At 45.9% G+C, this 26,606-nt stretch overlaps 1 protein-coding gene across 1 annotated transcript in view; it reads right to left on the reverse strand.

The window, feature by feature from the left end:
* Positions 1-482: 482 nt before the first annotated feature.
* Positions 483-26,606, reverse strand: part of LOC146790122 (UPF0764 protein C16orf89 homolog) — a 575,747-nt gene continuing 549,623 nt past the window's right edge. Inside the window, exon 8 of the mRNA XM_085630170.1 lies at positions 483-658. Coding sequence (XP_085486296.1) covers positions 594-658 — 65 coding nt within the window. The 3' untranslated portion in view covers positions 483-593. The remainder of the gene's footprint in view (positions 659-26,606) is intronic.

Genomic DNA, 26,606 nt, shown 5'->3' on the forward strand with positions numbered 1-26,606 from the left:
GGGTAGGCATTCCCACACAGGAAAGCCTCGTAAAAGTGATACAGTGAAATCTACAAGATTTCACTGCTTAACTTTTAGGAGGCCACTGCATCAAAACCTTACACCTGCTTGACTCCTTGCGCCATAGTGCGCAGTATTTAAAATACGGCGCATCTATGGTGGTGCAAGGGTTCCTCACGCCGGCGCAGGGAAATTGACGCATCTATACAGATGCATCAGTTTCCTGTAACTCTGCCCCGAGATTTTTTGTGAACTAACAATCCTCACTGTAATGAGAAATTATGTGAGGAGCATTCATAGGTAGATTAAAATGTCTCGTGTTTTATAAGTTATTAGAGGCGAATAGTATAATTTCTTATTACATGTGTGTTCTGGATGCTGAACCATGTTATTAGTGAGAAAAGGACATGCCTTAGTCGAAACATACCACTCTACCGCTTATTATGAGGTGCTTTGTATAAGAATACATCTTTGCACAAAATCAGGATTGCATGATTTATTTTCTTATGTGGTTCTAAACATTATGCTGAAAACATATTATCGACTTGCTGTAAATAAATATCATTGAGATATTTTGCTCTGGCAATCTGTGTTCACAAATTGAGGAACGCTGCAAGGGCCCCAGCAGCAATACTCGTCATGTGGCAGAGGCATCCATCTGTGAAGACAATAAAAATGGAAGTAAGTGTAATTAGAACAGAAAGAAAGAAAAGTAAACACCACAATATAAGTACATAAACAAATTAAAAAATGTTATGATAAGCAAACAGTTTTAAGGGTCATATAATTTTATAGGTCTAGAGGCATTATTGTTCTGGTCCCAAAAAGAAGTCACAAAGGGGTCCCATTTTGTGAAGAGAAATTTATTTCGCAAACGAATATATTCACTATTAAAGAATTGGGGGCAGATTTACAAGCCCCTTGCGCCTCATGTACGCCGCCGTTGCGTCACTTTTGTGACGCAGGGGCGGCGCAAATCCTGCGGCATGGTGCTGGATACTTACAACGTGACGCATCTGGGAGATGCGTCACGTTGTAAAGCCCTGTGCCACATGTAGGTGTTCCTGCGCAGGGGGGGGGGGGCATTCCGGCGCAGGAACGCCTCCTAAAGGTGGCTGAGTGAAATCTACAAGATTTCACTCAGTCACTTTTAGGCCCATGCTGCGTCAAAACCCTGCACCTGCCTGAAGCAGGCCTAAGGATTGACGCAGCATTAACAAGATAGGGCCCCCAGAGGATTGCTGGAGCTGCGTCGCGCTTGCGACGCAACTCCAGCAATGCTCCACTTTTACGGCACAGATGCGTCACGCATCTGTGCCGTTTTTGTCCCATGGTGCGTCATGATTGTAAATGCGGTGCATCAATGGTGGTGGAGCTGTGACGCACAATAACTGGCGCATCCCTGCTGATATGCAGAGATGCACCAGTTATTGTAAATATGCCCCTTGGAGTGTATCTCATTCAGATCTAGGTCATTAATATTCATTAGGGTGGCACTAATTTGCATCTCATTTCCACTGGCTCCAATTGAAGGGATGGTGACCTGAAGGCTCAGCAGACTACCATGCTTCTGATTAATTTAAACTAAAGCAAACATACTTTTTTAATGCAAAATTGTTAATTTTTTTAAGTTTCAATAAAAGCTGGCAGTGGTTCCAAAGTGACATGGGTTCCAAAGAAACCCTCGTCTTCCCTTTTACGAATAGGTTACTACCCCAAACTTGCGAGTCAGTAACTTTTCAATTATTTGTGAATTACCAAATTGTAATTTAGAAGGGACACCCACAACACACCACTTCTAAATGACCATTCAGTACCATTCAGGTTCCCAATTTAGAAGCCAGTAAGAGTTTGACAATTCTAAATATGGAATTTATACATAAGACAAACCTATACACCTGGACGTTAGCTTCGAACAATGTAAGTGCTTCTTTTGAAAGTTGAGTGAACAACCCGCCTCAGTCTGTGCTCGGTGGGAGTTGGATGTAAATATGAGGTTAGTGCAAGGAGCAGATAGATGTAGCATATGATAAAACACTGAGGGGCATATTAACGAGAGTCAGCGATAATTTTCGCTGACCGCACTTAGCGCGTTTTTTTTTATCGCTGCCTATCGCTGGAACTTATCGCCAACCTAGCACTGTATTAACAACGCTCAGCGCATTTGCAATAAGAATTCCAGTGATGGCGGGAAAAAAGGGCGAACATCGCTGGAAATCCAGCGATGTTCACCTAGAAACAGCGAAAACCTTGCTGATACGACCCTGTGGTCTTAACCCAAGAATCCACCTCCCATTCAAAGTATGTCCAAGTCTGGATTTTAGCAGACGTTAAAATCCAGCGTTAATGGGCAGTTAGCGTGATTTTGTGTATCGCTACGGCGGCCGGGGCATTGTTGTGAATATGGCGAAGCCCGGTTTGCGATTTTCTCCTGTGTAGTTTTGTCAGGCACGCCTCCTTTGCATATAATTAGCGTTGCGATGCTGGGCGTTTAGAAAACGGGCGCTGAGGCATGGACTCACGCTCTAGCGTGTCCTTGATGATAATGCGATAAAATTATTGCCGCTTTTCACCCGAAAACGGACGCTAAAGCGGCGATAATTTTATTGCTGCCCCTTGATAATATGCCCCATAACGTTTAGTGAGAAATGCAAAGGTTAAAATGAGATTATGCTTAGCTCTGATCAAAAAACCTTAATGTATGCTTTCAAAACCATATGAAATCACACAAAAAAACTATAGCCACTTTTAGTAGCTTTTTTGAGTTGCTAAGTTATGTGTTGTGATTACAAAACTAAATCTAAAAACCAATGAACTAACCATAACTTGCGCGCTATCGTGCACTGTTTATGTCACATATGACATCAGTCGTGAGAGATTAAATGACATAATCTAATGGCAGCATCCAATTATGCAGCTGTTGACATTAACCGATGTGATTGACAAATTGAGATATGAACACTTTTTTTGCGTAATGAGTTGCTTCGGATCTATTGTTTTTGTCACAGTATTTTTAAACAGTACAGCGTCAGTTATTTATTTTGTTTTTTAACATATTGATGCTGTCGTGTTCTGTAAGAGTAGTTGATTGTTTGAGTATTGTTTATACAGTCATATGATGCTCTGTCTGTGATTACATCATGGGGTTGGAGGGTGGAGTCGAGACACCTTTTGTGACTGTGTAGTGATGTATATGTAATTGTATGTTTATTTAAAACATCTGTTTATTTCCATTTATAATAAACACAGGAGGGTTGACAAAATAGTAACGCCAAACAGAATAACACAAGGTCAGGATGTTACATAGCAAGCAAGGCAGTGGTCAGCAATACAAAGTTCCATCTACTAATAGCATGTTGCTCGTAATTTCGCTATTCTCCGGTCTAATTTTTCTGTGTGATATAGGGGCGATTAATAAAGGTAAGGACAGAAGGATAAATGTGACGTCTAATAAATGACCAGTAGTATAACAGTAAGAAGAAGAGGAACAGAAAAGCACAGGCTCGTCAATGCAGGTAAGTGATCGCTTTCAAGTGTCATTGCAGCTAAAGCTGATTCATAAATACAATTGTGGGGGGGGGGGGGGGGGGTTGATTGGCCAGACAGCCTCTCCGGGCCGCCGGTGGGGAATCTCTGCAATAGGAACCAGGCTCCCGCTACAATGCAAGGGGTGGAGGTTCCAGTGAAAACCCATCTGCAGCATAAGAGAGACATGGTAACACCAGCTGAGGTGTCCCTAACCTCAGTGCATGCCCTCTTCCTCAGGCGGGTCCCCCAGAGAGGGTTGCTTCTCCACTACAGGTCAACCCAGTTTGGTCCTTGGCTTCCTCTCCCAGCTGATCCTCTGGGTGCTCTGAAACCTTCAGAAACTCTGTCCATAGCCCTGCTTTTCGGTGTCTCTGTACCCCTTTAGTATCCTCCCTGATCAGTACCCTCTCCTCCACCCTCCCAAACTGGGTCACATTCACTTTCCAAGCCCCAACTTTGGAGCAGCGACTGATTTCCAGGCCATCAATATTCATCGCTTGGCCAATGCTAAGGCCATATCTACAAATCCAGTGCCCACTTTTCATGTGTGTGGTTTCAGGATCAAACCCAGTATACAGACTGCCAAGGAGCAAAGAAGGGAGGGCATCAGTCATGGCACCCCAAAAGGGGGCACCACCAGGGCATATGGACAAAATCTGAATCCAAATGGCTGCACCTCGGGAAAAGGCACAATTTTCCCGTGTAAACTACCTGGATTCTGTGTGGGGTAAAATATGTCATGTGAATATAATTGAATTGGGTATATTTCACCTTCATATTTCTGGATACTGTTTCAAAGTAAGGCATTATCTTACACCAATCTAACTCGGTAATATCTTGTTCTAGCATACCATCCCATTGTCTCCTCAGCACAGTCAGGGGTCTACAGGCCATCTCTAAGAGAGAGTGAGAGTGGGAGAGACATGCCACCAAATGTCTTGCGGTACCCAGGGAAACCATTAACTGCAACAGTGCATGAGTCATGGGTTCATCTCTACCTCTGACCCACCGGTCCTGGAATGTCCGAGGCAGTGCCTCGTATATAAGGATTTGTCCTGGGAGTAGTTCGTTATGGGTCACCAGGTCCTCCAGCAATATTAATGCACCCTGTCGGTAACAATCTCCCACTGTCATCAGCTCACAATCTGTCCAGGCCTACAATGTACCGGCTGAGAGAAAGGAAATGGGCTCACTGTGCGGTAGAGCAACCAGTGGTAATGCTAGTGTGTATAAGGGTGTCCCAGCAGTTCTTAGCATGCAGCGTCTCCAGCATTTTAAAAATGCTGTCAGCACTACTCCCGGATGCGGAATCACCACTGCCCCGCAAAGTAATTTTTTGCCAGTTAAGCCCCTAGGTAAGCAGACTGTCTCACCATTCCCAATTTCTCCTGGTGAGCTCCATCCAGCCACCATGTGATGAAGCTGCGATCAAAAAGTACAGTTCAAAATCTGGGGCACCCAGGCCTCCTTCGGCAGGGCGGTGCCAGAGAATCCCCACGGACATCCTGTGTCACCTACCAACCCATATCAATTTATGCAGCAAGGTATCCAGCTGCCTTTAATCAAGAGATCAGTAGCTCCACAGAAGGTTGATAAAGAAATAGAGCAGTCTTGTAAGCATGGCTATTTTAGACACTGAGATCTAAGCCATGATTGGCAACTCAAGAGTGCGCCAGAAGGGGACACAAGATTTAAGGGATTAGAGGGGTTTCCCCAAATTACCCTCCCTTAGATCGTCCAGAAAACGGAAGATCTGGATACCCAAATGGCGAAATGAAGAAGGTGGCCACAGCAGATCTGGAGGAAGATTTAATGGTTTCTGAACATCTGGGAACACGGGAAACACATGGGTCTTGGCTTTATTAACTTGAAGGCCCAAGATTCTCCTGAACTCCTCCAAAAGACCCACAGTTGCTGCAGAGCCTGTGGGACCATTTTTTAGAAAAAAGGAGGATGTCATCGGCGTAAAGAGAAATAATATATTTTCGTCCCTCAATTTCTATTGTGGTGCCCTTACCATTCAGCTGAAAGAGCCCCGCCAGTGGTTCAATGGTCAGGGCGAACAAAAGAGGGAACAGAGGGCAACCCTGCCAGGTGCCTCTGTGCACCTTATAATGCGGGGAGATAGTAGTGCCCATTTTAACTCAGGCAGTCGGGGTAGTATAAAGCAACTTGACCCACTTAACACAGCATTCCCCCAGACCCTACTGCAGCATGATCCTCAAACAGAAAATCCCATCGTACTTTATCAAAAGCTTTTTCGAGATCAACTGATATCAGCAGTGCATATGGATATGAATGTTTTTTTTAATTTATGATATAAAACATGGTACAACCTTTTAAGTTTCAAGGAAGTATTGCAGGTTGGGATAAAGCCATTCTGGTCACTATGGATTAATGTGGGAATGTGAGGGAGTAGCCTAAGGGCCAATACCTTACTAAGGATTTTGAAATTCATGTTTAACATGGAGATTGGGTGAAACACCATGGTCTTGAATCCCTGGGTCTTGGTCTTGGGGAGAGTGATCACAACTGCATCTCTAGTAGGTTCAGGGAGAGCACCCAGTTTCAGGGAGTCGGCATAGAGAGTTTCTAGGTCCAGAGCTAGGGTCTTCGTAAATGCTGCATAAAATTCTGCAGGTAAGCCATCAGGACCCGGGGTTTTACCTGTTACCATCTCTTTGATGGCCATTATAATCTCCTGTACTGATATTGTTCCCCCAAAGCTTCCTCACTCTCTCTCGAGGAAGTAGCCACAGTGGTAATCTGACCAAGAAAGCAGTCTGTATCTCAATCAATCAATCAATCAATCAATCAGTGTTGGTATAACGCAACTACTCACCCGTGAGGGTCTCAAGGTGCTGGGGGAATGCAGGTGGGCTCCGTGGAGTGCTGGTGTAATCCGAAGAGCCAGGTCTTGAGATCCTGCCTGAACTCTGGCAGTGTGGGAGCGTGCCGGAGGTGGAGGGGAGGTCGTTCCAGGCCATGTCTTCGAGGTAGGAGAAGGACTTTCCTCCCGTTCTGGTATTTTAGATGCATGGGACAATGGTGAGAGAGAGGTTGGCTGATCTGAGGTGTCTTTTGGGTGCGTGGAAGAAGAGACGATTGTTAAGGTATATTGGTCCAGAGTTGTGAAGGGCCTTGTATGTGTGGGTGGGGAGTTTGAAGGTTATTCTTCTTTTGACTGGAAGTCAGTACAGATCAAGGAGATGTTGGGTGATGTGACTGTGACGGGGGATGTAGAGGATCAGTGTAGCTGCGGGGATCTGGACGGTCTGGAGTTTGCGACGGAGTTTCTTGTTGATTCCGTCATAGAGAGTGTTGCCATAGTCCAGTCCGCTGCTGATAAGAGCATGTGTGACAGTTTTCCTGGATTCAGATGGGATCCATCTGAACGTCTTTCAAAGCATGCAGGGGGTGTTAAAGTAGATTTAGTATACAGCATTGATCTATTGGTTCATAGTGAGCGATGAGTCTAGCATTATGCCAATGTTTCGTGCGTGGTCTATCGGGGTGGGGGATTTCCGAGGGTGGGGGCCCACCAGGAATCTTCAAAAGTGAAAGATGTGGAGCCAAGGATGAGGACTTTTGTTTTCTTGGAGTTGAGTTTCAGGCAGCTGTTATTCATCCAGGTGGCAAGGGCTTTCATACCTACTTGGAAGTTGTGTTTGGTGATGTTGGGTTAATTGGTGAGGGAGAAGATAAGCAGGGTGTCACCAGCATAGGAGACAAATTTGTGCTTATGGTTCCTGGCGATGGTTGCAAGGGGCAAAACACACAAGATGATGGACGGAATGTTGCACATTGGCAAAACATTCACCCCCAGTCACAGATCAGGGTTTAATCCATCGTTATTTTGCTCACCACGCCACCCCAGTTCAGACATGGCCATATGCAAATCAGTCTTGACCCTGTGCCTCATGGGAACAGTCCAGCCCAAACTGCCAAGCCATATCTTCCCTGGACCGGAATCAAGCATCCTAGGACCGGTTTCGGGGTTTCATCCCTCTTCAGCCAGGATAGCTTGACTCCAGTGGCGTAGTGAGCACGGGACCCACGTCTGGGCATACCCTTCCCACATAGGGCACACAGCAAAACACACAAGATGATGGACGGAATGTTGCACATTGGCAAAACATTCACCCCTAGTCACAGATCTGGGTTTAATCCAACGTTATTTTGCTCACCACGCCACCCCAGTTCAGACATGGCCATATGCAAATCAGTCTTGACCCTGTGCCTCATGGGAACAGAACGTAACTAAGAGGTAGAGTGAAAAAAACGGCCTATATATGTTTGGCAGTTGCAAAGGGTTCAAGAGAGCACACACACTTTGTAAAAACTGCCCTCACCCACAACAAGTTGTGGCATTCTTCATCATAGGGCTGCTACTAACGCCTCTGGGGTGCCGCTCGTAGGCTCAGGAACTTACGCAGGCAAAGTGGATGGACACAGCCCTTTATTGCCAACAAGGACATCGCTGAGGACAACACGCTGATTTGCGACAGAACTGGCCCGGGGCTTTTAATTTCATTTACTACTCATCTCTTCTCTACGGGACTGCGAGGACCAGGGTGCAATCGAGACTGCTGACGACCTGCACCTGGCTCCTCTTCCCGCTCCTCCCCCGGCCACTACATCAAGCCTCGCGGCCCCCGCTTCGCGGGTGCCGCTCGTAGGCTCAGGAACTTACGCAGGCAAAGTGGATGGACACAGCCCTTTATTGCCAACAAGGACATCGCTGAGGACAACACGCTGATTTGCGACAGAACTGGCCCGGGGCTTTTAATTTCATTTACTACTCATCTCTTCTCTACGGGACTGCGAGGACCAGGGTGCAATCGAGACTGCTGACGACCTGCACCTGGCTCCTCTTCCCGCTCCTCCCCCGGCCACTCCTTCCGCCCCCTTCACTGTCCTTATAGTTCCCACCGAGCCTCGCGTAAGCGGGACGCGTGCGGGGCGAAGTCCGGGGTGAAGCCCGGGCTAAGGGCGGGCCGTCTGAGGCCGTCCGAGGACGACTGAGGATGGGCCGGGCCCCCACTCTAACATTCTACATTTAATGGTGAGACTATTTACAGTGGTATTGTCTTAAATCCTTTCATGCTGTAGACGTAACATTAGGCTATTTCAGGTCATTTGCTGTAATTATACCCCTGTTGTTTCCTGCTAGAGCATTAACATGGCCTCAAACGCTGATAAATCACGAATCTTAACAGTCAATACCCCCAAAGGATCTGTGTCCGGTACTATTGACCAATTCTTCAAGCGCGTATCGACAGTGCTGGAGAAGGAAATAGCGGACACAGAAAAGCGCTTATCCTTAGATTTGTTAGCAGGTAAACGCTCTTCACTGGGCAAAATTGGTAAAGTTGTCTCGCCAGAGGCGCCGATCATGGGTACTATAATTCCTGGCCCCCGCATGATGCATGGAACGAGTGAAGAAGCGACTTTGGTCAATACTCCCCCCCTGATTTCTATCCCTGAGATCACTAGTAGCCCAACTTTGTCGGGACTATCAGTATCCCCGAATTTAGTTATTTCCTCCCCCCCTGTGGTTAAAAGACGCTTAGTAAGAAAGAGACGAGGGACACTCATAGTCAAAAAGAAGAAGGTTCAACCTTTAACTCAAAATCCGATTCACATAGATTCCCCGGCACCACTCACCCTCCCTTTAAACTCTAATGCTTCAGGTTCGCTTCTTAGCCAGGCTATGATGTCCGATTTACTCGGAAAAATCGAGACTATGGTTAAATCTCTTTTATTGCCCCTCTTAGAAAGAACTAGATTAATAAGCCTGCATCTAGATGATCTAAGCTCTCAAATGGCAAAGAATAATCTAGCAATATCAGATCTGCTAAATATTAAGGCTAAAAGTAGTGTCAATGATCAAGCCCCCTCTTCCCCTTTAGAGGTGACGCGACCCTCGACCAGTGACAATCCGATGACATCGTGCACCGAGCAAGGGGAAAAGTGTGTGGAATTATTATCTATAAACACCACAGAGGTGGGTAGTATCCATCACGAGATAACCAGTAAAGAAGCAGTAATGGATAAAAAAAGTGGCCAACAATCCTAAATCTGATCCCATAGTAATCACAGAAGAACAAAAAAGTAAAAATATAACTAATTCTCTGGGATTAGAACATAGGAGAAAAAAGGACACTGAGGATCATGAGAAGGGTGAATGGGTACATCAGCTACAATGTATCTCAGCAAACAATAGAGTGGATTTACCCCCAGAATCCGCTCCATATACGATTATCATGACAGGGGTTCCCGAATTATCGGAGGGGGTAAGGGAGGATTTCTACGCATTGAAAAACAAAACCATCTATTGGCTGAATCAGAATAGACCCCTCCCAGCTCATATAAACGGAGAAATCCTGATGGTCAGACGTACTTGCTGGGTAGGCACGAGACCAAAAGATAAGAAGGGGGACGCTATAATCATAAATTTTAGAGATCATAGAGCGGTCAGGTGTATAGGCGATTGGTTTGAATCCAGGGGGGAGGATACGATTACCACGCATTTTGTTAACTACTTCTATCCTAGAGAATTGATTTCTCGTCCTAAACCTTTTGGTATAAACGATTTTCATCCGAATTGGAGGGAAGTAGATAACCGTCTCTCCTACCCGGCTGCTCGTAACCTTTCTTCACGCTTCCAGCCGTCAAATAGGTTTCCGTTAAGCAGGATACCGATTAACAATTTTCAGTCTTTTCAGCCCCCAAATCAGGCATATTGGAATAATCACCCCCAGCCAAACCAGAGATTTAACATCCCCACCTCCAATCCTTATGCAGTTCTTTATGGTCTGGAAGATGTAGATTGACTCAGTACAGTAGCAGTTCAACTACAAAACGCCCCAGCACTAAACCATACTCCTAGGAGTAACACTGATCAAGCAAAAAACATAGCGCCTCACATGACAGAATTTGGTCCTCTTCACTTAGCATCTAATTCCCCATTGCTTAGAAGCTCTGATACCAACACAACGAGGAATACTCCTAGTAAACTAATTAAACAGCAGGGGGGCATACTGCACAGAGATCTAGACAACTTCCCAGTTACGAAAGCAACCCACACGAATGATAGCCCAGATATAAGAAACGCTGACAATATAGTACAGATTATGTCATGGAACATTGCAGGTCTAGGTTCCAAAATAACAGACGGGACCCTAATAGACTTTGTCCAAGACTACCAAGTAATCTGTTTGCAAGAGACGTGGTCCGTCAATGAACTACATTTGATGGGCTGCAAAACATATTTTTCAGCGGCAACTGCAGGTCCGCGCGGAAGGGCAAAGGGGGGCTTGACGGTATACATAAAAAACACTATTCCTGGACTAAAAGTAGCCAGCCTTAGACTACACACCAATTACCAATTATTGAAACTCTCCTTCACGAGGAAAGGGGTAATATATTTGGTAAATTCCTATGATAACCTCTTGGAGTGTGAGAGCCTAGAATTGCTTGGGTCTTTACGTAACAAACTTTCTAACTTAACAAGCAAAGTCCAAGGGCCGGACGTCCCAAGCATTGTTTGGGGTGGGGATTTCAACCTCCACCCTTGTGGTGTGTGAAAAACAGTAGTATATGTGGGGTAGCTGAAGAAACAGATAATCAGGTGATCCATTTTAGCCACACTAAGATAGGAGACCTCTTGAATGAAATACTGTCGGAACTGGGTTTAGTGATTCTAAATAAACTTGATATTTCATCGGATCAGCTGCAGGCCACTTATCTGGGCAGGGGTTGGGCAACAACGATTGACTATTTCCTGATCTCAACAAATTTGGAAAGTAGAGCCCAGAACTTCAGATTAATAATTAACACACTAAGTGACCACGCAGCCTTGGTTTTTAATCTGATCACCGAAAAGGGAAAATTTAAACCATATTCCTTGATGACTGCCCTTGCCCAGAATAATATCCATCTCACAAAACTGAATGGTTTCACCATAGGGTGGGGGAAGATAGATCCGGAAGCTATAACCACGAAGGTGATTCGAGCAGCATATCCCGCCATTGTGAAATGTTTAGATAGTGACATCAGTCAAGAAGAATTGTTGTACAATTTTGGTATTATCTTGGAGGTAGCTAAAAACCTACTAACACGTTCGAACAAAGGGAAAACAGGCCAGAAAAAAGGATGGTTTAATCACGAATGCACTGCAGCCAATAAACTCCTAAAATGCGCCCTGACAAATCCTGTAAGAGATCAAGACGAGATCCGCAGGCTAAGGAGGTTATACCGTTTAGCCTGCAAAACAAGGAAGCAGAAAATAAAACAATCTTTATGGGACCAGCTACAAGAAAGCTCATTATCTAGAAACGGGGCACTGTTCTGGAGGGTAGTGAAGACTCCTTTCCTGACAGATAGTTATGATCAACCAACAATTGAGGTAGCAATTGATGGCCCAACATGGGCAAATCATTTTTCCAAAGTATTTAGGAAAACACAAGTTGCTGATTCATTAGAGGAAGAAAACGACACCCCCCAAGAAACGTTAATCCCGATTGCCCTAAATTTTGATCTCCAGGAAATTATAAAAGCTGTGCAGGCAAGCAAAAGTGGGAAAGCCCCCGGCCCAGATGGAGTACTGATTGATTTTTTCAAATTTAAACTTGATCTCTGGGCCCCAATTCTAAAGGTGGTCTTTGATGCCACTATGCGATGTGGTCTACTTGATACGTGGTCTCAATCGATTATGATTCCGGTTTTTAAAAAGGGGAATAGAAACGATGTGTCGTGCTATCGGCCAATATCATTGTTGGACTCTCTCGGTAAAGTATTGGGGAGGGTGGTGCTGCAGCGACTTCAAGAGTGGGCGGAAGATTATAACATATTATCTGACTTACAGTTTGGCTTTCGGGAGGGCTTTGGCACAATAGAACAGGCACTTAACTTAAGCTTATTGGTGGGAAAATATGTAACAGCAAAAGAAGGCAAACTTTACATGGCATATGTCGACCTCTCTGCGGCATTTGACTGTGTCTCCCATTCAAAGCTATGGTCTGTTCTTACTGCTATAGGCATTGATTTAGCCCTGGTAAATTTCCTTCGAGCACTATACTCAAATGCCTCGTCCAGGGTCCGTTTTGGAGTCCAGGGCGGGGTATCCGAGTCCTTTGGGGTGGAACGTGGGGTGAGGCAGGGCTGTGTCCTGGCCCCCTTTCTCTTCTCTCTCTACACCAATGGTTTGGAGGTGGAGATGTTGCAAGGGGCTCAGGACCTCCCCCGAATTAAAGATCGCCTCATCCCAGCGCTTCTCTACGCGGATGACGCAGTAATTATAGCGCGCACTCCGCGTGAGTTGCAGAAATCGCTAGATAGATACTCTAAGTTTATGGGTAACTTGGACCTCAAAATAAACATTAAAAAAACTTATGTGATGGTGGCAGGGAAAGATAGGAAACGGGGAAAGTCAATTTTCCTAGATAAAGAGAGGTTGGAGTTTACTACTCAATACCCGTATCTTGGAGTCATGTTCGATGAGAAGCTCAATTGGAAAGCTGCAATTGACGCTAGAAAACATCACCTCCTGCGAGCTATTATGGCCCTTATAAAATTCTCCCAAAAACTGGGGAAAAGACCTCCCGCAGAATTACTTCGTATTTATGTAGCGAAGTGTCACTCGACCGCACTTTATGGGGCAGGTTTATGGGGCCATAAAAACACATATACACTGCAAGTCGCAGAGAATATTTTCATGAGATTTCTTTTGATGACTCCGAAACGTGTGTCCACTTTCTCATGCCATGCTGAATTAGGCATGGCCCACATCGAGGACTTGGCAAAAATCCAACCCCTTCTACTGTGGCGCCGTATTTGGTTGTCATCAAGAAATCTAGTCACAAAGGCGATTGTAGCAGACGTAATGTCTTTGGAGCACGTGGGTAAAATCGAGTGGCTATCATTTATAAAAAGATTTTTTACTGATTTAGGTTGTCCCAAATATTATGATAATCCTGAATCTATGTCTGAGATCTCTAAAAAAGAGCTAAAAATCAGAGCTCTCTCGCATCTGGAAGAACTGCGGCTAACCAAGGAGATAAGAAAGCCTTCTGTTCTACACTCCTTGATTGTTACAACCACTCTGAATATTGAGCCATACCTGACATATGTGGAGTCCAGATTCGAGCGTCTCCTGTTGACACGCTTCAGATTGAATATTTTTCATAAACTCGTGGCCTTTCCCAAACGTAACTCCTGGAAAGAGGCCTCAGTGGTATGCCCATGTGATGAAATTTCAGAACAAACAACAATGCATACCGTCCTGTTTTGTAAGTTTTATGCCGAACACCGCACTTTATGGTTGATTCCTCTGCTAAGAACTCTTGGTTTTAGAAGATGTCGTCCTGCTATGCTGCACCTACAATTTCTTAATACTACATTGATCACAAAAACTGTGGCCACGTTTTTAAAATGTATTTATAACCATAGAACAAATCTTGGCTGAAATATTCCCTGCTACTTTAAATATTTGTATGTAATTCTGTGAATGATATGTATTTTGGTATGTTCTTTTATGGTTATAACTGTTTATGCATAACCAAATAAAGATGATTTATTATTATTATTAACGCCTCTGCGCAAATCCAACGCTAGAGGCGGAGCAATAGGGAGGGGTAAACAATACAACAATAGGGAGGGGTAAACAATACAACAATGATACAAACAAACGGAAAAAGCAGGATCCTGAAGTGCAGAAGTAGTGAATCTTAAAACTGGCTCAGGGATATCTCTATAATAATTGTATTTATGGATTCCTAGTCAGGATTAAAAAGGTATATAAAAGAATATATACCTAATGGATAGTGGTGGAATGAGTAAATTAAGTGCTCACCACCCCTCCATTCTGCATAGTGGTCAACATGTTTCTGCCGGTTCAAAGCTTAGTCTCCGGCATTCCTCAGGACAAGTTGGATCCCTATGCCCTTTTTCCAAACCGCTCTCACTACCCACTTCAGTGAGTTATACTCCACCTGTAAGTCTGGAGTCTTTTCATACCTTTTCTCTTTCAATAGGAACTGAAAGGTAAAAGACAAAACAATAACAACAATTGTTTTCACGTGATGCGTGCTTCGTCACTCGCACGCATCACGTGATGAGAGAGCGGAAGAGATAAGACAAGGGTTATGGAAGCCTGCGGTACCTACACGGCACCAGGAGAGACGGATTTCGCAGGCGGCGTACCACTCTTGATGAAGTAAGGGGTATTTGGCCAGACAGTGGGGGGAGTAGAGTATTGAGTTACATCCACTCGCAAGATTTTCTTAGTAGAGAAGATTGACGACTGAAGGATACTTCCCTTCTTGGGGGCGATTTGGTTACTCCGCTTTTCTCTTGAAAATATTTCTCACAGCCTCCTTATGTTAACGGGTGGTGCAGATGGTGAAATTGGTGTGTGCCTTTGAATATGGGCAGGATATAATACGTGTAGTACATACCCAAATATTTATGGCTATAACACTGAGGGAGAATATCGACTCAGTAGGGTGCATATCGCTTGGAGTGAAAACAAACTAAGAATTGTACATCTTGTGATTTCCCTCCTACAGTGTGTGACTACAGAGGGTCGCTCTCTACTCCAGTGCCATTTCTAGCGATTTGCATAATAAACTCTGGTAAGAAGTGGGTAAGGCTGGACATCGCACGACACAGAATGAGTGCACATGAATTTAAAATTTATAATTATGATATGGGAAGTAACGCCTCTATGTCCTCTTTATCATGTTGTAGTGTTGGAGTGTGTCTCTTCCCTTTTTACTCAGCAGGTGGTTTCTTTTGTGAAGTAAATATATTTTTTAGCTTAAATGGATATGAATCACAGATTATGTCATTTGGAGATACCATTAGGAGGGCCATTGACTGCCCACTGACTTATGATGGTGGATTTCGCACTACGTTAGTAAGATTCTGGTCACACCAATTGGGTGGTTTGCAACTGTTTTGGATTGATTGAGAGCACACATTTAATAATTCTGTCTTTTTATTTGATGTGAAAACAATTGTTGTTATTGTTTTGTCTTTTACCTTTCAGCTCCTATTGAAAGAGTAAAGGTACGAAAAGACTCCAGACTTACAGGAGGAGTATAACCCACTGAAGTGGGTAGTGAGAGGGGTTTGGAAAAAGGGCATAGGGATCCATCTTGTCCTGAGGAATGCCGGAGACTAAGCTTTGAACCGGCAGAAACATGTTGACCGCTATGCAGAATGGAGGGGTGGTGAGCACTTAATTTACTCATTCCACCACTATCCATTAGGTATATATTCTTTTATATACCTTTTTAATCCTGACTAGGGAATCCATAAATAAAATTATTATAGAGATATCCCTGAGCCAGTTTTAAGATTCACTACTTCTGCACTTCAGGATCCTGCTTCTTCCGTTTGTTTGTATCATTGTTGCATTGTTTACCCCTCCCTATTGCTCCGCCTCTAGCGTTGGGTTTGCGCAGAGGCGTTAGTAGCAGCCCTATGATGAAGCATGCCACAACTTGTTGTGGGTGAGGGCAGTTTTTACAAAGTGTGTGTGCTCTCTTGAACCCTTTGCAATTGCGAAACATATATAGGCTGTTTTTTTCGCTCTACTTCTTAGTGTGTGTTTACGTACTTCTTGAGGAGGATGAGGTAGGGTTTGTACCTTCTCCCCCCTTTTCTTTGTTGTGGGTACTACCTCATGGGAACAGTCCAGCCAGAACTGCCAAGCCATGTCTTCCCCGGACTGATTTGCATATGGCTGGGTTCAAACTGGAACGGCATGGTGAGCAAAAAAACTATGGATTTAGGCCCAGATCTCGTTACTGGGGTGAATGTATGACATTGTTCTGCATTCTGTCCATCAACTGTTGTTTTTGCATTTGTCACCCCGAGTGGGAAGGGTATGCCCAGACGAGGGTCCCGTGCTCTCCATGCCACTGGAATCAAGCTATCCTGGCTGAAGTGGGGTGAAACCCCGAAACCCCGAAACCGGTCCTAGGATGTTTGTTTCCAGTCCAGGGAGGACCTGGCTTGGCAGTTCGGGCTGGACTGTACCCATGAGGCACAGGGTCAAGACTGATTTGCATATGGCTGGGTTCACACTGGAACAGCATGGTGAGCAAAAAAACGATGGATTTAGGGCCAGATCTCTGTACTGGGGTGAATGTATGACATTGTTCTGCATTCTGTCCATCAACTGTTGTTTTTTCATTTGTCACTCCGAGTGGGAAGGGTATGCCCAGTCGTGGGTCCCGTGCTCTCCATGCCACTGGAATCAAGCTATCCTGGCTGAAGAAGGGTGAAACCCCGAAACCGGTCCTAGGATGCTTGTTTCCAGTCCAGGGAGGACCTGCCTTGGCAGTTTGGGTTGGACTGTACTCATGAGGCACAGGGTCAAGACTGATTTGCATATGGCTGGGTTCAAACTGGAACGGCATGGTGAGCACAAAAACGATGGATTTAGGCCCAGATCTCTGTACAGGGGTGAATGTATGACATTGTTCTGCATTCTGTCTATCAACTGTTGTTTTTGCATTTGTCACCCCGAGAGGGAAGGGAATGCCCAGACGTGGGTCCCGTGCTCTCCATGCCACTGGAATCAAGCTATCCTGGCTGAAGAGGGGTGAAACCCCGAAACCTGTCGTAGGATGCTTGTTTCCAGTCCAGGGAGGACCTGGCTTGGCAGTTCGGGCTGGACTGTACCCATGAGGCACAGGGTCAAGACTGATTTGCATATGGCTGGGTTCAAACTGGAACGGCATGGTGAGCAAAAAAACGATGGATTTAGGCCCAGATCTCTGTACTGGGGTGAATGTATGACATTATTCTGCATTCTGTCCATCAACTGTTGTTTTTGCATTTGTCACCCCGAGTGGGAAGGGTATGCCCAGACGTGGGTCCCGTGCTGTCCATGCCACTGGAATCAAGCTATCCTGGCTGAAGAGGGGTGAAACCCGAAACCGGTTCTAGGATGCTTGTTTCCAGTCCAGGGAGGACCTGGCTTGGCAGTTCGGGCTGGACTGTATCCATGAGGCACAGGGTCAAGACTGATTTGCATATGGCTGGGTTCAAACTGGAACGGCATGGTGAGCAAAAAAACTATGGATTTAGGCCCAGATCTCTGTACTGGGGTGAATGTATGACATTGTTTTGCATTCTGTCCATCAACTGTTGTTTTTGCATTTGTCACCCCGAGTGGGAAGGGTATGCCCAGACGTAGGTCCCTTCCTCTCCATGCCACTGGAATCAAGCTATCCTGGCTGAAGAGGGGTGAAACCCCGAAACCGGTCCTAGGATGCTTGTTTCCAGTCCAGGGAGGACCTGGCTTGGCAGTTCGGGCTGGACTGTACCCATGAGGCACAGGGTCAAGACTGATTTGCATATGGCTGGGTTCAAACTGGAACGGCATGGTGAGCAAAAAAACTATGGATTTAGGCCCAGATCTCTGTACTGGGGTGAATGTATGACTTTGTTCTGCATTCTGTCCATCAACTGTTGTTTTTGCATTTGTCACCCCGAGTGGGAATGGCATGCCCAGACGTGGGTTCTGTGCTCTCCATGCCACTGGAATCATGTTATCCTGGCTGAAGAGGGGTGAAACCCCGAAACCGGTCCTAGGATGCTTGTTTCCAGTCCAGGGAGGTCCTGGCTTGGCAGTTCGGGCTGGACTGTACCCATGAGGCACAGGGTCAAGACTGATTTGCATATGGCTGGGTTCAAACTGGAACGGCATGGTGAGCAAAAAAACGATGGATTTAGGCCCAGATCTCTGTACTGGGGTGAATGTATGACATTGTTCTGCATTCTGTCCATCAACTGTTGTTTTTGCATTTGTCACCCCGAGTGGGAAGGGTATGCCCAGACGTGGGTCCCGTGCTCTCCATGCCACTGGAATCAAGCTATCCTGGCTGAAGAGGGGTGAAACCCCGAAACCGGTCCTAGGATGCTTGTTTCCAGTCCAGGGAGGACCTGGCTTGGCAGTTTGGGCTGGACTGTACCCATGAGGCACAGGGTCAAGACTGATTTGCATATGGCTGGGTTCAAACTGGAACGGCATTGTGAGCAAAAAAACGATGGATTTAGGCCCAGATCTCTGTACTGGGGTGAATGTATGACATTGTTCTGCATTCTGTCCATCAACTGTTGTTTTTGCATTTGTCACCCCGAGTGGGAAGGGTATGCCCAGACGTGGGTCCCGTGCTCTCCATGCCACTGGAATCAAGCTATCCTGGCTAAAGAGGGGTGAAACCCCGAAACCGGTCCTAGGATGCTTGTTTCCAGTCCAGGGAGGACCTGGCTTGACAGTTTGGGCTGGACTGTACCCATGAGGCCCAGGGTCAAGACTGATTGGCATATGGCTGGGTTCAAACTGGAACGGCATGGTGAGCAAAAAAACGATAGATTTAGGCCCAGATCTCTGTACTGGGGTGAATGTATGACATTGTTCTGCATTCTGTCCATCAACTGTTGTTTTTTCATTTGTCTCCCCGAGTGGGAAGGGTATGCCCAGACGTGGGTCCCGTGCTCTCCATGCCACTGGAATCAAGCTATCCCGGCTGAAGAGGGGTGAAACCCCAAAACCGGTCCTAGGATGCTTGTTTCCAGTCCAGGGAGGACCTGGCTTGGCAGTTCGTGCTGGACTGTACCCATGAGGCACAGGGTCAAGACTGATTTGCATATGGCTGGGTTAAAACTGGAACGGCATGGTGAGCAAAAAAACGATGGATTTAGGCCCAGATCTCTGTACTGGGGTGAATGTATGACATTGTTCTGCATTCTTTCCATCAACTGTTGTTTTTGCATTAGTGATGGTTGCAAGGGGGCCATGTAGACATTGAAGAGGGTGGGACTGAGGTAGGAGCCTTGGGGCACGCCTCAGTTGGTCTCTGTCAGTTCCGAGGGGTAGGGAGGAAGTCTGACCTGCTGAGTTCTGCTGGTGAAGAATGAGACTATACAGTCGAGGGCTTTGCCGCGGATGCCGGCGTCGTGGAGTCTGGTGGCTAGTGTATAGTAGGAGATGGTGTCAAAGGCAGCTGAGAGGTCCAGGAGAATAAGGTCTGCCATTCGCCCTGGTCGAGGAGGGCCCAGATGTCCTCGCTGGTGTCAAGTAGGGCAGTATTGGTGCTGTGGTTGCTGTGGAATTCAGATTGGGAGATGTCCAGGATGTTGTTAGCTTCGATTAATTTTGATAGCTGGTTGTTGACGGCCTGTAGGAAAGTAGGATCTGCTTCTTATGGTTACCCCCACTTTTTGATTTTTGCACCCACTGTTTTGACTAGTTTGGCTGGGATCCTGCTATTCAGGACCCCAGCCTATCTGCTTTCTCCCTTAAATTGATATGTATGTACTTTGGTACGACTCCAGATTGGATGCTGGGGTACCCTTATCAGTCCCTAGTATATGATAGGGGTGGGCGGAATTTGCGGAATTAACCTTCGCAAATTATCGCGAGAATGTTTAAAATTATCGCAAACAAGCAGAAATATCGCAAAGATGCGGAAGTTTTTTTCCGGCATGTTCGCGAGATTTTCTGCATGGTTGCGGGTCGCCAACTTACCCATGTGGTTGCTTGCGGGCGCGGCCATCTTGTTTTGAGTTGTTCTCGCGGTGCATGATCGCGAGAAGAAAGACGTGATCGCGCAACGCATGACGTCACTGCGGGCGCGAACTGTCGCGAGACAGCGCAAATGGCTAAAAACAATACAACATCTCATGGAGAACGCGACCGGATCAAGAAAACTTGTCGGCGAACGCAGGGATTCAGGTAAGGCGATCGCGCGCGCGCGAGAATGTATCATTTTACAGCGCGAGCAAGAAACAAATTATCGCCAAGCTGCGGAAACCGGAATTTTTGACATTTTCGCGCTCTCCGCGGAACGCAAAAATGTCAAATTATCGCGATTTCCGCGAACGGAACGAAATTTTTGCCCAGGCCTAGTATATGATACCCATGTACCCAGGGCATAGGTACCAAAGAGGCCTCCCCTAGGCTGAAACATGTATTATGCTACCCATGAGAGGCCATGCAAAATGGAACCTCAGGTCTGCTACTGCAGCCTGTGTAAGCTGGTGCTTGCACCACTTACCAGAGAAATAGGTTCTCTATATCTATATATCTATCCCTACACTTAAAACCTTATAAGTAACCCCTATAGCAGGCCTTAACAATCCTGAAGGCAGGGTGCTGGGTTTTATGTGAGAGGGTGCTCCTGCATGAGCAGGGCCCCTCTGTAGTCTTCGGAGAGCATTCTCCCGGGCTGTACTTGATACTACCAAACATATAGGTAGAGGTGCATTATAACCTCGCGGTAATTGCTATCTCGAAAACGACTGCAACGAAGTATGTCGTGTTTGGTGTCAAACACTTTGAAATCATACCTCCACACCAGTAACTGGTGTGGGAGGTATGATTCCTCCCCTCAGATCCAAGGTTCTGGGGGTACCTAAGTCTACCGGTACCAACTTTCTCGAGCCTTACAGCACAAAATGGATGCTGCCGCACACAGGCACAAATCTGCCCTCCTGCTGCTGAGCCAAGCTCGAGCAGAGGAAGGCAGCACAATAGGTATCCTGTCACGGGGAGGTTTGACCACCTCCCAGACAGGATTTAATGTATTGGGGCTGGGTGGGTGCACTGTCTCAGTACCAGAAAGTCTAGCTTTGAGGCATATTTGGTGTCCCTGTGCATAGTCCAGCTCAAACCAGTCCTGGGAGTCAATTGCTCCTGCCCTGGCGTGAAACTGGACAAAGGACATAGGAGTAGCCACCCCCCAGTCCTGTCCCTACCATAGGAGGGTCCCTAGACTCTGTCCAACCCTTTCCCGTGGGTATAAAAATGGGTTACCTGGCTACAGGACATTAGATTTTACGTGGACAAGATTCTACCAGATGATACCACTAAATTTCAACCGTCTGGACACGCTGAACTTCACTGGACCTCCCTTGGGCTCGACTTTGTCTTCCCTTGCCATACCCATTCTTGCCACTGTCCGTGATGCATACAGGCTCTGTGCTGGACCCTGTGGACCTCCAAGGCAACAGAAGAATCTCCCTTGTGGTGAAGGAGTCACTCCCCTGCAAACGCAGGCACCGTAACGCATCTGACCGATTTGCTGATCCTGAGCTCCTGTGGAGTCAGAAGGCTCTAGCAACACAGGAGGTGGGTTTCTGAACGTGTTTGAGGTTTGAGCTGCCCTCTTACTGAGTTTGAGGTAGATATCCCTTGTGGGGACTGTATACCCGTACCCCTGTGCACCGCATCCATTTGCAGCTACACATACTTGTTGCAATGCAACAATTCTGTGCATTGGGCCATTTGTAGCCCTGACTCCAGCGCATCTTTTCTGAGAAGGACTCTGGCATCCTCACACTCTGTGCCCTGCTAGCTGGAATCCTTTGAAACCGCCTGAGGTCCCCTCGCAACTCCTGTGCCTTCAGCCTGTGGGTCAACTTGAGGGTCAACTTTGCTTTCTTTGGGTTCACCTGGTTGCTCCAGGCCTGCCCTGACTCCCCTTGCTGTGGTGAGTCTCCTTGTCCTTGCTGGGCAAAATGGACACCGAACTTGACATCTGTGTTACTTGCTGCTGCCAAGGCTTGTTGGTTATCCCACCGGACACCGACCCCTCAGCACTCAACGTACTCCGTGGCACAGCTTGTATCCAGCTCCTGATCATCCAAGACATCTCCTGGTCCACACAGCTGAAGAGTCAAGATCACCATCGACACACCTGAAGCACCCGACATCGGTGGGCATTTGTCTCCGAGCCCCTGGTCACTCCAAAGTGACCCAAACTCTGTCCCCTCTGCTTTCAGGTTCTTCTCATCTAGAATCCACATTTGGATTCCACCTGACACTTTTCATACTTCCAGCAGCAGCATTTCTTTGTCGACATCCATAGAGAACGACAAGGTTTTCCGACGCCACTTCGTGCCTATGCACCCGGCTCCACTGGGATAGGTAACTCTGGTACAAAAGTATCCATGGGTGGGGTGGCTCTTCAAACTCTTAAGTTCCAAGAGTTGTCTGCTGGGTGGGTCCTTCATCTCTAATTTTCCAACCGCTACTTTCCCATTGAATTGCACGGAGGACGCAGTCGTGTTCTCACTCTGCACCCGTCCTCCGTGGGGTCCCTACTCACTCACCTTGAGTGGTTCATTGGGGTCCCAGCAACTCTACACCTTCTAGACTAGGTCTAGTCCCGAGCACTGTTCCTAATAAGGCGCGTGCCCGCGTGCGCGCGCACTTCTCTACCCCCGAGCGCGCAGTGACGGCACATCCTGCGAGATTATTCGCGCCACCGTCGCTTTTAAAAGACGCGCAGTGCGAAAAACGGGCATTTACATATTGTGGAGGATGGCGGCGGAAGTGACCACTTTGCAGTGAACACTCGGGAGCGGAGGTAAGTGTTGGCCACTTGCTGTACTTTTGTTTCTTGCACGTGTGCTTTTGAATTACCCTGAACTGTTATTTTGCTGTATTCTTTTATTAGTAAAGCGAGGCTGCGGGGAAGATTCTGTGTTTTTATTTAAGTATTCATGTTAATTGCAGCCCCTTCACAAGCTGCGATTAACATGAATACTTAAATAAAAGCACACAATCCCCCCGCAGCCTCGCTTTACTAACAATACAATACAGCAAGTCTGCAAACAAGGCAGATTACCCTAAAAAGCACACGCCGTGTTTTTAAACTTGCTGGATTGTTTTGTTAGTAAAGCGTGGCTGCACGCAGGTTGAGTGCTTTTGTTTAAGTATCTATGTTAATCGCAGCTCGTGAAGGGGCTGCGATTAACATGGATACTTAAATAAAAGCACACAATCTCCCCCGCAGCCTCACTTTACTGACAAAACAATACAGCAAGTGTAAAAACACGGCGTGTGCTTTTTAGGGTAATCTGCCTTGTTTGCAGACTTGCTGTATTGTTTTGATAGTAAAGCGAGGCTGCGGGCAGATTGAGTGCTTTTGTTCCATGTTAATCGCAGCTCGTGGAGGGGCTGCAATTAACATGAGATCTACAGATAACCCTGCGTGATCAAGCTGGAATCTTGACGCATGACTAGCTTTTTGTTGTTTTCCAGCGGGAAGGACAGAGGAATTTGCATTGTTTTTTTGTAGGACTGCAGACGGTGCATTTGGATGTACTCTTCTATGAGCCACCATTTCTGCCAGTCTAATGATGGTATCATCCTCAGTGGGGGCATTTTGATTAACCAGTCATTTTGGGTTTGCAAAGTTTGTTGCAAGGTAGAACTTTCTTGCTGTGAGGCATGTGCAATCTATTCCAAAGCTAATTGCAGTGTCTCTGCTGTTGTTGAAGTAGCACTTCCATTCAGAAGTCAATTACGTCCTACTTCTCACAGCACTTTGCAATAAGTCACAAAAGAAAATACATCCCTAAATAGGTCAGGTTTCTGTTAATTTTTAAACAAATTTATTTACACAATTTTCCATATTTATTTTGGTTCTTGGTAAATGTGCTATAAGATACAATCTTATGTTTGGTCCTTAATATTTCTGGTGTTGGTCATGCACCCTGTGGTTCGGGGTCTCTTATCTCTCCCAGAAAGATTGTCCCAAAAAATTGGCATGTAGAATTGAGAAAAAAGAAATGTGTATATAATGGACAAAATTCTGACTCCTTTTACTCATCTTTTCTTTACTGTCTTTCTTCTCCGCTCTTTGCTTTTACTGTCAAAATCCCTTCAGTCTTTTCATTTCTGTCTGCTTCTAACTTTCTTTAACTTCCTTTTCTATCTTTCTTTCACTTCTTTTGTCTTTAATATTCAAGTCTTGGGCACTCCATTAGCCTCTCTTCCATGGTTAATCATGATATATGCCTGAAATAAAGTCAGTTCTTCCCGCTCACCGTCATTTATTCCTTAGATACTTGCCTGGGTAAAATAATTTTCCTTAGGTCGTAGGTGAGGGAAAGTCATGTCTCCTAGTGTAGCTCTGTGTGCACTAGTCTTTCTCTTCACACCTTCTCTGACATCTCTTTGGAGTTTGCTCTTCCTCAACTTCTTAATGGCTCACACATTTCCCCAACTCCGTCCTCGCTTCTCTGCCCTGCGGCATTTCTGTTTTCACTCCTTAGTGGGAAGTTGGCATTTGGTGTCTTTGTGCCTCACGCTGTCTTCAGCGTAGAGGTCGACTCCCTCCAGAGATGGTCTCCTCAATCAGTTAAAGATCTTGTTCACCTGCACCTGACTGGGCTCCTGCTTGTGGCATTTTCCTACTGATTTTGTAGCACATCCAGCCACTAGTTGATGATCCCCGGTAGATACTCCACTTCCAGGGAGCTGCTGTGCTGTATTGCCCTACTGCAAAATCATATAATAATGAGTGTCTGCTTGGTTGTTCATGGAGAATATTGAAGTTGTGTTCGTGGCGCACACCGATACTGAAAACCTCAGGATTCCTGGGAGGAAGGAAGATGGACCTCTGGCCTTCACTCTGAGTAAAGTAGAATGCGCTTCCAACAACATCTACAGATCCTTCACCGACAGTTCTTAAAAGATGTGCCCAAGCCATCCACTGAGGCATTTGTTGCCATGACAAATATAAAATGCCCAGGATGTAAATGTAGTCGGATTGAGAAGTGGCTTTTGTTGGCCCATCACCATAGTGCTAACCTTATGCGTTCCATTATCCTTATTCGGTCGGTTAAACTATTTAAAGTTTGTCTCTGTTGCTTGTCAAGCTTCTCTTGCGCGCAGGTTGAGTGCTTTTGTTTAAATATCTATGTTAATCGCAGCTCATGAAGGGGCTGCGATTAACATGGATACTTAAATAAAAGCACACATTCAACCCTTCAGCCTTGCTTTACTAACAAAACAATACAGCAAGTTTAAAAACATGGTGTGTGCTTTTTAGGGTAATCTGCCTTGTTTGCAGACTTGCTGTATTGTTTTGATAGTAAAGCAAGGCTGCGGGCAGATTGAGTGCTTTTGTTTAAGTATCCATGTTAATTGCAGCTCGGGAAGGGGCTGCAATTAACATTGATACTTAAATAAAAGCACATAATCTCCCCTGCAAGGTGCTTTCGACCATGAATGTATGCAATTAATGGCCTGTACAGAGAAGGTGTAGCTCAAATGTTAGAGCTTTCCCTGTATAAGCAGTGTTGTCTAAAGGAAGGTCACTACGCTTTGTACTTGGAGGTTTTATTTCATTCATGAATTGCTTTACTGCTTGCAAACGCAGAGTGCTGATATGTGGCTGGTTTCTCAAGTGACTCATTGTGGAACCCAGTGCAATTGATCAAATAAAGACTTTTCATCTCCGACATGACACGTGGCATGTTTTTCCGGGTAAAATAACATCAGGTGATGTATTATACAGAGCGCACTGTCCTTATTTATGTCAGGAGCAAACAGGGACAGTATCTCTGCTCCCTGAGCAGCATCTCCATGTTTCTCTGTATGAGGGTGTGGTGAGCACTTTGCAAGGCCCTTCTTTTCAAGTGCGCTTTTATATTGCCCCAGATGCCTCCTTTGGCTATTTGTGCCGATTGGAATATTGAGCAGATGGAGTCATTTGTGCAAGGTTATCAGTGTAAACATGGTCCATACATTTCCCCTTGGCAGCAGCATTTGGGTATAGATTTTTGATGCTAGCATCTGAGCATCATCTGAGTATGTGTATGAAAGAGGACAGTGCAATAGTCACCATAGCCCCACCCACCTTGGTGAGCCTAATGCCTCGGAACTGGGCTCCATGCGGCCATGTGTTTCAGTTCCCTTATCTGCAAGGACTGAGAGCGCTTGGAGACTAGCTAAATGTAAAAAAACACAGACACTATAAAAACACTGATCCATTTCCATAATCCAGTTTCCTCCTATGCACTCAATACCCAAGCGCTTTAATTGGCTACAGCAGTGCCCTTGAGGTGACATTCAAGCTTGTCTCTTACAAATATGCTCTTTCCTCACCCACTCGGATGGTAGTCTGTTTTGCATAAAAGGATTGGTGTTTACTTTTCTTTCTCTAACTTCAAAATGAGAATGTATGCAACAATCCTGCCGAGCATCCATGTAAGAGGAGAGGGTGTAGGATTTATTTTCCTAGCACATTAAAAAATGAACTGCG

Source organism: Triturus cristatus, chromosome 10 (assembly GCF_964204655.1).
Source record: "Triturus cristatus chromosome 10, aTriCri1.1, whole genome shotgun sequence".
Lineage (NCBI taxonomy): Eukaryota > Metazoa > Chordata > Amphibia > Caudata > Salamandridae > Triturus > Triturus cristatus.